Source organism: Helianthus annuus, chromosome 7 (genome assembly GCF_002127325.2).
Source record: "Helianthus annuus cultivar XRQ/B chromosome 7, HanXRQr2.0-SUNRISE, whole genome shotgun sequence".
Classification (NCBI taxonomy): Eukaryota; Viridiplantae; Streptophyta; class Magnoliopsida; order Asterales; family Asteraceae; genus Helianthus; species Helianthus annuus.
In genome coordinates, this window is record NC_035439.2 from 103,537,823 (window position 1) to 103,550,621 (window position 12,799).

Consider the following 12,799-nt stretch of genomic DNA (forward strand, 5'->3'; position numbering starts at 1 on the left):
AAGGCGCATACGCTTAGAAACCAAAAGGACGTTACTATAATTCCCTAGTAAGATTAGTGAACGCGAGTAAAGCCCAAAGTTAATCGCCAAAATCAGGTTCATTAAATTTAACCCATTGAATTACGTGATAAAGGTTTCGAGGACGAAACCTCTTTAAGGGGGGTAGACTTGTAACACCCCGAAAATATAAATATTATATTTTAAACTAAACATCGGTAATCGTCAAGATAAAATAACCAGGAATAAATAACCTAGTTAGTTAGTGTCTTGCCATAATAGAATAAACATGGTTAAAATACCCTTTACAAAGCTTGAATAAGTAAAGGGGCTAATGTTGAACAAAAGTTAAAATGGGTTTTATTTATTAAAAAAACAAAACACCAAAACACACACTAAAGTGTGTGTTCTGGTCGTGTAAATCACAGGAGCCAAAAGAGCTCTCAAAAACCCAAACCCTATCTTACAAAATTGATCAAATCAAGAAGGCAAATCAGTTCCAAAACGAAATTCGAGCTTAGATTGGTGATCTCCACTGTAAGGGGATCATAAGGTATGTGAATTTTATAAGAAATCTCTACTTGAATTTCTGGATGAAATTAGAGAACTCGAAATTTGTTGTTGCATGAATGATATAGGAATAATATTGTGTCTAGGAGTGAACCCTAGACAATTATATGTTAAAATCATGCTTAATTCTTGTGAATTCCATAAACACCAATGAAGGTGATTAGTGGGTTTTGTGGGAACTTGACAAACACTAGGATTTTGGTTGTTGTTCTAGTGTAATCTGATTTTTATGAAGTAATTTCTAGTTGGTTGATGTTAAAATTGATATGAAATTGTCCGAATGATGTTAATCTTGGCTATATAATAAGTTATGAACTTGATAATGAATTGTGAGAAATTTGTGCCTTTAAGGTGTTTGTAAAAATGCCTCAAAGAAGGCTTAAAACTCAAATTAGAGCTAAAACGCATATTTGTAAAGTTTCGGCAAACTATGCGATATATGTGAAGAAATGAGTTCTAAATAAATTGTGATTGAACTCTATAGGCAAGGAAACCGGGACGTCAAGCGGACAAGCCGGTGGTGATACGCGCTTGAAGGGAGTGCTTTGAAGGTACGTAACTATTAGTTTCGTTACGTTATGCAAGAATGTTTAGTTATAGCTTGTTAATAGTATCGTGGTGTGATATGCGCGTTTGATGTGTCATTGAAGTGACGAAGTTCACTCGATAGATCAAACGGATCAAATTTAATGATTAGAGTATGTTTGGTAAGCCGTGGAAGTGACGAAGTTCACTCGGCAAATCAAATGGGTCAAAGTAAATGGTTAAAGTATGGTGGGAATAAACCATACGGGTTGAATTGAACGGTTAGAATCGTTCGGTGTATCATAGAGAACGGGTCAAAATATTGGTTAGAAATAGTTTGGCTTGACATTAAAGTGAGGATTTTCACTCGTCAACCAAACGGGTCAAAACTATGTCTTTATTGATTCTTGCGCGTAAAGATTTGAAAGTCTCATATTGCGCTAGAGCTAGATAACAATTTTAGCAATGAATGGTTATACTAAGTTAAGGTTATGAATCCGTGTTATCGGGTCAAATGGTAGAAACTAGTTGTAAGAATTTGCATAAAGTGGCAATGCTTGAATCTATAGAAAACAAGCACGAAATTCGAATACGAGCGTAAAGCCATGTAATGGTACGGATACGCCAAGAATTTCTATCCCGAGGAATGGGTAAATAAGATTAGAATGCCAAAGAATAAATTGGAGAAAAAATTGCACACATAGTTATTGGGTTGAATAATCGAAACAAGGATTTTGTGGGCCATTCGTTCATAATCCGGGTTTCATTAAGTGAAATTTATATGGTTAGATCCGTAATTTTAATACGAACATATAGGAAAAAGAATCGGCTAAAACGGATATGTAAATAAAAAGTTATGGGGAATTAAGCGAAAAAAATATAAGAATGCTGAGCTGGGCGAACCGTGGGCCACAGTCCTGAACCGTGGCTCACAGTCTGGCAATTCTGTTTTGAGCTGGGCGAACCGTGGGCCACAGTTCTGAATCGTGGCTCACAATCTGGCAGTTCTGTTTTGAGCTGGGCGAACCGTGGGCCACAGTCCTGAACCGTGGTTCACAGTTTGGCAGTTAATTTGTTTGTTTTTCATTATTTAAGCAATAAAACTCGTTTTTACTTAATATTAAGATGAGAAAACTAACGATTATTGTGGTTTTGACCATAGGTGATGCTCGTTTGTTGTGGATGTTGATCAAGCAAGGGAATCAAGAACCGAACACAAGTTTTGAATGCTTCCGCGCTAATCTAATCTAGTTTAAAACATGTTGTTTTGTAAACTCTTTTGAATGTTGAACATTTTAATCTAGTTAGTCGACTATGTCGAAATACTATAACGACGTACATCTTAGTTATTAACTAAGTTTTTGTTGGTCATGTATTTCGAATTTAAAAAGTCCAAATTTTATAGTTATAAAATGAAATTATAAGACGAGTGTTACATTGAAACAAAAATCAACAAAAACCTCTGATCAACAATGAACAATAACTTATCAATAACTGCAAAGGAAATAAGCAATTTTTTTAAAAAATATAACGGCAACCTAATTATAGAAACAATGCCCTAATTACAGAAATGTACTTAGAATTTAAAATTCATAAATTAAGCTTAAAAACATTAATTTGTTTATAGAAAAAAGACGTTTTTAAAAAGAAATTAAAGATATCTTTAAAGCAAAATTGAACAAATGATAACTGAAAAATCAAATTATACTATTTTTCAAAACACTGTTAATTTAATAAGAATAAGAATAAGGCATAAGACAGACTACATATATCAAAAACAAACAATATCAATTAAAATCAATTAAATATATTATTAATTAAAAAAACCATAACACGAAAAACATTCAGAATATATTATTAATTAAAAAAACTGAACAGAAAGCATAAATAAAATTATATATGATAAACTTAAAAAAAAATAATAAAAAGTATAAGATTTAACTAACCTCTGTTGCTTGACGAATGGTGGGATTCCGCTCGTTATGACGGAGTTAGGGATTCACATGAAAAAAAAAATCAACAAAAATTAGTAACTGCGATAAATATGGTCGGATCTACAGAAATCAATAAAAATCAAAAACTTTATTTTGTTTGAAACAAGAATCAACAAAAACCTCTAATCAACAAAGAACGATAACTTAGAACAGCCGCGAATGGCAGCCAGCAACGATTATGTCATGTTGCAATAACACGTCAGCTCTAGCCATCATATCATCACATGACAAAAACATCTGTGGTGATCAAAACTGAATCGATCAATTTTCAAAAAACAAAAAAATCCTAATTGAATCTTGATGTAACAACACATACAGGGTCAGTCAACATAGTTGAGATGATACAGGTTCAGGTAACAAAAAGAAACCTTCTGTTGTAGAAGCAACCAGTGAGAGAGTTTTGATGGAATTTTTAAGAGGGGTCGGTGACATTGCCGAGGAGTGTAAGGAAATGATATCAATTAGCATTTACTGACACTCCTCGACAACATCACTGACACCTCGACAACATTACATACACTCCATCAGCAAAACCATTGACTATTACAGACCCTATGAAAGAAAATGTACAAAGGAATTAAACACCTAATAGGCTACAAACAAGAGTAACATCAACAAATAACAATACATGAACAAAGATTTTAAAACCCTAAAACACACAAAAAAAAAAAACCAAACATCAAAATGGACAATTAGAGACTATGAAAAAGAAACTGTACAAATGAATTAAAACCCTAATCGGCTATGAAAATCAGTAACATCAACAACTCACAATAAATGGATAAAGAATTTAAAACCAAAAAACACAAAAAAAATTGTTCAACATCAACCACATACACAACTCTAAGAAACGAACAATCTAACAAAACCATTGAAACTGAAAATCAAATCAAAGAAAACGAAATAGTATATAACTGATGGGTTTATCGGAATCAAGCATGAATACCGTCGATGAATACCAGCACGGTAAGGCTCAGACAAAGGTCTCAAGCTATCATGGCTGCACCATAGGTTGCAAGCATATAAAAATGCACCTACCATCCTCTATGATGCCACGTCAAACAATGATCTGACCTAGAACATCATCGCCAACTAAAATAGCAAAGGCAACAGTCAACAGATTAATCAGGTTAAGAGAAAACGAAAGGACCAAGCCAGAAGCCACCAAGGCTGCAATAGGGGTTGTAGGTGCTAACCTGCCATCCTCCATATCTGCCACGCCATGGCGACATATTGGCTTTATTTTGATAACTCATCACAGCCTCCGTGTAACAACCGTCCATTTAAACCAACCACAGCCAAACACAAATTTCCGATTAAAGCCTTCAATAACCTTTTAGATCCTCCCAAATCTTAAAATCTTGGAACCAGAGCAAAAGTTAAGCCTGATCTAATAACTTGTAATTTGCCCATTTTCTTTTTTAAAACTGCGTTTAACGCGAGCCCAGCCAGTGATGTGATCCTTCATGATCACAACCTCCAAAACCTGGCCATAGCTACTGAAATACTCTTTTAGACGCACTTCATTTGTGTCCCATGATATCCCACAAATAAACAACTTGCCCATATCAGATTGCATTTTGTAAACCCCAAATTAAACCAGAATTACAAACAATATTCACATTTCATTCAGTTCAAATGTGGATCAAGATAATCAACATTATTAAACCGATATACCTCAGATTAAAATTTGTGACATAGATTTAGGGATTATCGATTCAATCAAACAAACATAGGATCCTTCGAACAACAATTCCTGAAAATTAAACACAAGATAATCAATCAATCAATCAACGAAATTAAATGAATCTTTAACGAAAAACCACCAAATTGAATGAAATGTTATGACAGATTAACAAAAAATAACGAACATCGATAAATCTTTATGAAAAAAACACCAAAAAAATGAATCTTTATAAAAAATAAGAACTGAGGGCACGTTCATCTTCGTCGCCGTGTTCGCCAGAGAGAGAGAGAGAGAGGGGGGGAATATTAGGGTTAGAATGAGGAGTATCGTGTAAGGTTCTGTATTGAGAGAGAGAGACAACGAAACTTCCCTTATACGCTAAAACCAATACTCCCATTATACAGAAAAAAAAAAGATGGGACACGAACCTGAAAAGGTTATTAATTTTGGGTGATACTAAATACACTCCCTTTTTATTAATTATGCTTCTTCTATAAAAACTAACTATCATTACATTATAAATTAATATTTTATTCAATATAAGAAATATATTGAATTATACAGAAAAAAAAGATGGGACACGAACCTGAAAAGAGAATTGATTATTGGTGATACTAAATACAATCCCTTTTTTAGTTATTAGCCCCCCTCCCCCCAACCCTTATAAAAACATAACTATCATTACATTATAAATTAATATTTTATTCAATATAAGAGATATATTGAATTATACAGGAAAAAGAAAAGATGGGACACGAACCTGAAAAGGGAATTAGTTATAGGTGATACTAAATACACTCCCTTTTTTTTATTAATTATGCCTCCCCTATAAAAACATAACCATCATTACATTATAAATTAATATTTTATTCAATATAAGAGATATATTGAATTATACAAAAAAAAAAAAGATGTGACACGAACCCGAAAAGGGAATTAATTATGGGTGATACTAAATACACTCCCTTTTTTTATTAATTATGCCTCCCCTATAAAAACATAACTATCATTACATTATAAACTAATATTTTATTCAATATAAGAGATGTATTGAATTATACAGAAAAAAAAGATGGGTCACGAACCTGAAAAGGGAATTAATTTTGGGTGATACTAAATACACTCCCTTTTTTATTAATTATGCCTTTTCTATAAAAACATAACTATCATTACATTATAAATTAATATTTTATTCAATATAAGAAATATATTGAATTATACAGAAAAAAAAAGATGGGACACGAACCTGAAAAGGAAATTGATTATTGGTGATACTAAATACAATCCCATTTTTAGTTATTACCCCCCCCCAAACCCCTATAAAACATAACTATCATTACATTATAAATTAATATTATATATATTGAATTATACAGGAAAAAAAAAAGATGGGACACGAACCTAAAAAGGGAATTAATTATAGGTGATACTAAATACACTCCCTTTTTTTTATTAATTATGCCTCTTCAATAAAAACATAACTATCATTACATTATAAATTAATATTTTATTCAATATAAGAAATATATTGAATTATACAGAAAAAAAAGATGGGACACGAACCTGAAAAGGGAATTGATTATTGGTGATACTAAATACAATCCCTTTTTTAGTTATTACCCCCCCCCCCCAACCCCTATAAAACATAACTATCATTACATTATAAATTAATATTAGATATATTGAATTATACAGGAAAAAAAAAGATGGGACACGAACCTGAAAAGGGAATTAATTATAGGTGATACTAAATACACTCCCTTTTTTTTATTAATTATGCCTCCCCTATAAAACCATAACTGTCATTAAATTATAAATTAATATTTTATTCAATATAAGAGATATATTGAATTATAAAAAAAAGATGTGACACGAACCCGAAAAAGGAATTAATTATGGGTGATATTAAATACACTCTCTTTTTTTATTAATTATGCCTCCCCTATAAAAACATAACTATCATTACATTATAACTTAATATTTTATTCAGTATAAGAGATATATTGAATTATACAAAAAAAAAAAAAAGATGGGACAAGAACCTGAAAAGGAATTAATTATGGGTGATATTAAATACACTTCCTTTTTTTATTAATCATGTCCCCCATATAAAAACATAACTATCATTACATTATACACTAGTTTATAGACCCGCGTATTACACGAGTTTGTATAATATAAATGATATGGTTATATAATCTTTAAAAAACTTTATATTACTAACGACCTATGTTAATTAGTAACGAAACTTTATATATACGAATTTCCATTACCATATAATGGTTCATACAAGTATACAACTAACTTGAATTCATCATAAAAACTGACCCATCTTAATTAATAATAGTGAAATACCATAATAGTCGTGTGTTACAAAATTTGAATACTGAAAAACATGTAAAAGTTTTTTCTTGTTGAAATACCATAATAGTGAAATACCATAAGTTCTCTTCGTCTATCATTTTAAAACCGAGTTCAATAAAAGTTTTTTCTTGTTGCGAGGTAGTCCTCTAGTTAATTACTCTTTTTTAGCTTTTATTTATATGTTAGAAAAACCCATATATTGATTTTATAGATAATCTCAGATATGGATAACCGTTTTTGTTCTTTTTTTCCTTTTGTAATTTAAACTATTTTATTTTAATAAGTACTAAAATCATAGTTTTAAATATTATAGAACACTTATTTATTTTTTAATCATATATTAGAAATAGATATTAATTATTATATATTATTAATGACATCATAAATTAGAATTAGATATTAATTATTATATATTATAAATGAATTAAAGATGAAAATGCCATGTGACATTAATTAGAAGGATCTTAGATGAGATAATGCTATGTGGCATTAAAAGTATTCTTTTATTAGTATTAGATTAATATTTTATTCAATATAAGAGATAAAGAGATATACTGAATTATACAGAAAAAAAAAAAATAGGACAGGAACCTGAAAAGTGAATTAATTATGAGTGATACTAAATATACCCCTCTTTTTATTAATTATTAATTATGTCCCTCCAATAAGACCATGCATAGTGGGTAATATTCATCGTTGGGCGTTTTGCACCATGTGGCAGCCCAGTCAGCAATGGGACATTATGGGGCATTTTCTAAAATGGGTATAGTGGGGATATGGGGCATTATGTTTGTAATAAAATAAAACTAAAAAAACATTTAAAAAATCTTATTGGCCAAATATTAGAAGTTGAAATATGATTGGACAACAAAAACCCCCATTAAACGTGATTTAGAAAACACCATAATCAAAAACGCCCAAAACACGCCCATGCGTAGTGGTAATGGGCGATATTGGGCGTGATTGAGCACAAAAAACGCCCCAAAGGGCAACCAATATGGATGGTCTAAAAACATAATTATCATTACATTATATATTAATATGTTTTATTGCTTTTTTTTTTCTTTTTGTTATTATTTTTTTTTTGTTAGGGTGATACTAAACACACCCTTTTTTTATGGAATCTTGTCTTTTTCGAAAATTGTTTGTTGTTTTATGTAATTTTCAATACAGGTGACCCATGGTGATATAGTCTATAAAGATGGCCAAACTTCACCCCTGTATCGTCCCTCAGAATCCAGGCATGGAGAAACTAGACCTCTTTTTCATCCCTTCACCACTCATGGGTCATGTTGGTCAGCTCGTCGAGCTAGCCACACTCTTTGTCAAAACCTTTGATCACATCACTGCCACGGTACTCGTGATCAAGCTCCCCGGTGACCCAATAGGCACCGACTACACCGACTCCTTCACAGACCACACTCGGATCAAATTCATCCATTTCCCCCCTATGGATCCCGATTTGTTTCAAGACTGCCCAACCGTTGGCTTCACGGCTGATGCAGTAATCAACTACCACAAGCCCATCATACGAGAGCTTGTGGCTAGTCATTTCGCTGGGTCTGGCCCGCTTGGGCCAGGACCAGTGCGTCCGCTCGGTGCATTGGTAGTTGACATGTTTTGTACATCAATGATTGATGTTGCCAAGGAGTTTAATCTCCCTACCTATGTGTTCTTCCCCTCCAACGCGGCTTTTCTCGGGATCATGTTTTATTTCCAGACCCTCCAAGATGAACTGGGTCAAGACATATCCGAACTGAGTCACTCAGCTACCAAGTTACTGGTTCCGAGCTATGTCAATCCGGTTCCGCCAAGTGTTGTTCCCTACGTGTTTTGGGATAGGGATAACTGGTCCAAAAGGTTCATTCGTTACACCCGGAAGTACCGAGAAGCGAATGGTATAATCGTGAACACGTTTCAAGAGCTCGAGCATCATGCGTTGCGTTCGTATGATGGTAACACGCCTCCGGTGTATACAGTCGGTCCGCTGTTAAAACCCGAAAAACCGACACCGGATCATGAAGTGTTGCAGTGGCTGAAAGGTCAACCGGAGTCGTCGGTCCTGTTGTTATGCTTCGGGTCCCGGGGATGGTTCGGTGTGGACCAGGTGGGAGAAATCGCGGTCGCGATAGAGCGGAGTGGATGCCGGTTCATATGGTCCCTACGCCGCCCGCCTCCCGAGGGGCATAAAGGGTTCCCCAAGGAATACGTGGATTACAATGAAGTCCTGCCAGATGGATTCCTAGAGCGTACGGCTGGAAGGGGGAAAGTGGTTGGGTGGGTCCCACAGGCGGAAGTGCTGGCTGACGTGGCGACTGGGGGTTTTGTGTCGCACTGTGGGTGGAACTCGTTACTGGAGAGTATTTGGTACGGGGTTCCTGTTGCGACATGGCCGATATATGCCGAGCAACAACTGGATGCGTTTCAAATGGTTAAGGACTTGGGTTTGGCTGTGGAGATTTCTTTGGATTATAACGAAATGAACAAAGATCAACAATTGGTGTCGGCAGAAACGATTGAGAAGGGGATACGAGAAGTGATGGATCGCAATAGTGCGGTTCGAGCCAAGGTGAAGGAGATGAGCGCTAAGAGCCGAATGGCGATGGAAGAAGGTGGTTCATCGTTCGAGAGTTTGAGGAGGGTTGTTGATGATATTATGTGACTGTCATCAAACATGGAGTGATAGCATGTATTTGGTTATTTTATTATCAAGCGTAGAGCATGGTCACTTTTTTACATGTTAGATCTTTATTTTGTATTAAGGGAGCATTTTGAATATTTGATCAACAGTCAGAGTTTATCTAGCTTGCTAGTAAAACATTTGATCAATAATACATACATACAAAAAAAAATTAAAACAATTATTTAATTTAATTTTTCTGTGATAACTTACTTTGGTAAGACTTTTGTTGTTCGGATATAAACTTTATAGAAAACAGAGTTCTATTCAAAAAGATATTTTGGTATCGTAACTGATACTGACCAAACAACGGTATTGGTACCGATATTCATTTTTATTGTTTTTTTGGTATTGTAAACTATATAGAGTACTGGTACTGTACCGCTACCAAACCGATACTGACCGAACACCATTGGTACCGGTATTCATTTTATGGTTTTCGGTTTCAATGCGAGTCGGTTCGTAAACTATATGTTAAAATAATACTATATTTGTTCCAGTTTTTTACCAAACATTTTATTGATATTAATATTATTTTTTTTTATTTTTGTATGTTCGTTAGGCTTGCTGGATTATTGTACGTTGATTCAAGAGGGCTGAAATGGAGCAGGCTTGTAGCTGGGCATTGGAACAGTGGAACAGTTGGACTGATGATATAATGGGCCTGTTGTGTTGCTGAAGAGTATGGGCTGGCTAGTTAATGCTGATCGTTGAAGGCTCAAAAACACAGCTGGGTTGTTATGTTGACAAATGGGCCTATATAAACAGAAGTGTGTATTGAGACACAATATACAGAAAATATCTCTCATACACTTCTGGGTTCTCTCGGTTAGGGTTTTCATCCGTGAATCGTGTTGATTCACAGATCGTTGTGAGTCTTTAGATCGTTTAGATAAGATCGTCATGTTGATGGTCTTATGAGAGTTAGAGTGTTGAGATTTCTTAGTTCATAATTATATTGTTCAGTTCTTCTTCCGGGTTAATAAAACTTTTGGTTTGGGTATTTTCTGAAGTGTGAGTATTTGATGCCATAAATTTGACACTATACCGTTCACTCATACCGTAATGAACCGAAGTTGAGCACAACATCAATATTAGTATCGCTATTCATTTTTATGTTTTTCGATCATGTAAAACATGTTCTAACATCCTTTTATAAGACGAACTTTTGTGTACATGTTCCGTGTTGCATGCGCGAAGTTGATGGTATTATGTGACCATCATCAACAACAACCATGAAATAAAGGTTTAGCTGCAATAGATGCAGGATATAATTAAAAATATTTGATTTAAAATCTGGCAGTTTACACAGTGGCGGATCCAGCCAGTTTTTTCACTGGGTTCCTTTTTCCAAATCATACAAGGTTTACACTACAAAAAAACGTTCTTTTCCAAATCATACAAGGTTTACACTACAAAAAAACGTTTTTTTTCCAAATCGACTGGGTTCCTGGGAACCCGGTAAACCCCTCTAAATCCGCCCCTGAGTTTACATGAAGCAATAGTCTTTGTTGAGGGCAGGATCTCTGTGAAAAATGCATTGCATGCTGTTGAAATCTGCATAGTCAGTGTAACAATGCATGCAATACAGCCTCTGTATGATGATGCATTTGTCTGTATGGTAAATCTGACATCAATGCTCCCACATCTCCAGTTGAAACCTCACTTTGTTGCACTTGAAGTAAGTGCATGCCATAAACATAGAGTATGGTAGGAGGTTAGTGTGTTAGTAGTTATGTGAGGCTAAATGTTACATATAATAATATGTTGAATACAAATCTTTCAGCTCTAGTGGGTAAAAAAAAGTGGAGAATATTCTTGGTTGTTATTTGAGGCCAAATGTTACATATATGACTTTCTTCTACACTAAGGTGTAAACGAGATGAGCCAAGCAGAGCTTTTTTACTATTTATTGATGAACTTGTGAATATCACATAAACTCACGGCTGAACAGAAGAAAGTAAAAACAAACTTTGTTTTTGACATTTTTTTATTAACTTAGAAGATAACGTACGTACATAACAATATAGACTTGACCCCTATTTATAATAACTTAACTTGCAACAAAAGTAATAAGAATTCTAAACTAACAGGGACTCACGATCCTATACCAAATCCTATCTAAACAAATTAGATAAACTACAAAACTACTAATTTTAGTTTAGTCCTCAGACTTTAAACGTTCTCCGCCATCCTCCCCTTGAGATCACCCGGTCCACCACAAAAGTCCAACATTGTCGATCTTCAATATTCCCTCTCAATGTTGACTTCTTCCATGCTGATTTGAGTCTGAAACATTTTCAACTTTTCCTTCAGTAAACTCTTAGTAAACATGTCGGCTTCTTGACGAAGAGTGCTTACATACTTCAAGTTGATTTCCACTTCTAATACTTTCTCCCGAATGAAGTGGTAATGAACCTCGACGTGCTTTGACCTAGTATGGAATATCAGATTTTCAGCCAACTGGATTGAAGACATATTATCACAGTGTATTACCACACTTCCTTTGACGTCATGCTTTAACTCTTCAAGTACTAACCATAGCCAAGTAACTTCTTGAGCTGCCATAGTGGCGGCTCGATATTCTGCCTCGGTTGTCGATAACGACACAGTGGGTTGACGTTTGCTACACCAAGTTACAGCTCCTCGACCCAGCTTGAACACGAACCCCGTTGTCGACCTTCTTGTGTCCAAGTCTCCTGCGTAGTCGGCTTCACAGAAACCACTTAACTCAAGTTTCTCACTTTGATTAAATCTTACTCCCATGTTAAATGTATGCTTTACGTATCGTAGAACATGTCTTATTACATCTAGGTGTCGCTTTCTTGGAGTTTGCATATAACGACTCAAAACTCCGACTTCGAATGCTAAATCAGGTCTCGTTAATGTTAGGTATATCAAACTACCAACTATTTTTCGGTACATAGTCGAGTCAGCTAGTTCTTTTCCCTTATCAGCACATAATTTCACTGTACTATCCAT

General features: G+C 34.5%; 2 protein-coding genes and 1 long non-coding RNA gene across 3 annotated transcripts; 2 read left to right on the forward strand and 1 right to left on the reverse strand.

The window, feature by feature from the left end:
• Positions 1-410: 410 nt before the first annotated feature.
• On the forward strand, positions 411-2,459 carry LOC110939697. Its single transcript, XR_002592400.2, has 3 exons — positions 411-550; positions 1,052-1,118; positions 2,255-2,459. It is a non-coding gene; the product is annotated as an uncharacterized LOC110939697 (long non-coding RNA).
• Positions 2,460-8,344: 5,885 nt separating this feature from the next.
• On the forward strand, positions 8,345-9,937 carry LOC110939699 (anthocyanidin 3-O-glucosyltransferase 2-like). Its single transcript, XM_022181266.2, has one exon. The coding sequence runs from the start codon at positions 8,381-8,383 to the stop codon at positions 9,797-9,799; it is 1,419 nt and encodes a 472-aa protein (XP_022036958.2). The 5' UTR covers positions 8,345-8,380; the 3' UTR covers positions 9,800-9,937.
• Positions 9,938-12,061: 2,124 nt separating this feature from the next.
• On the reverse strand, positions 12,062-12,799 carry LOC118480219 (secreted RxLR effector protein 161-like). The gene has a single exon (XM_035974949.1). The coding sequence runs from the start codon at positions 12,797-12,799 to the stop codon at positions 12,062-12,064; it is 738 nt and encodes a 245-aa protein (XP_035830842.1).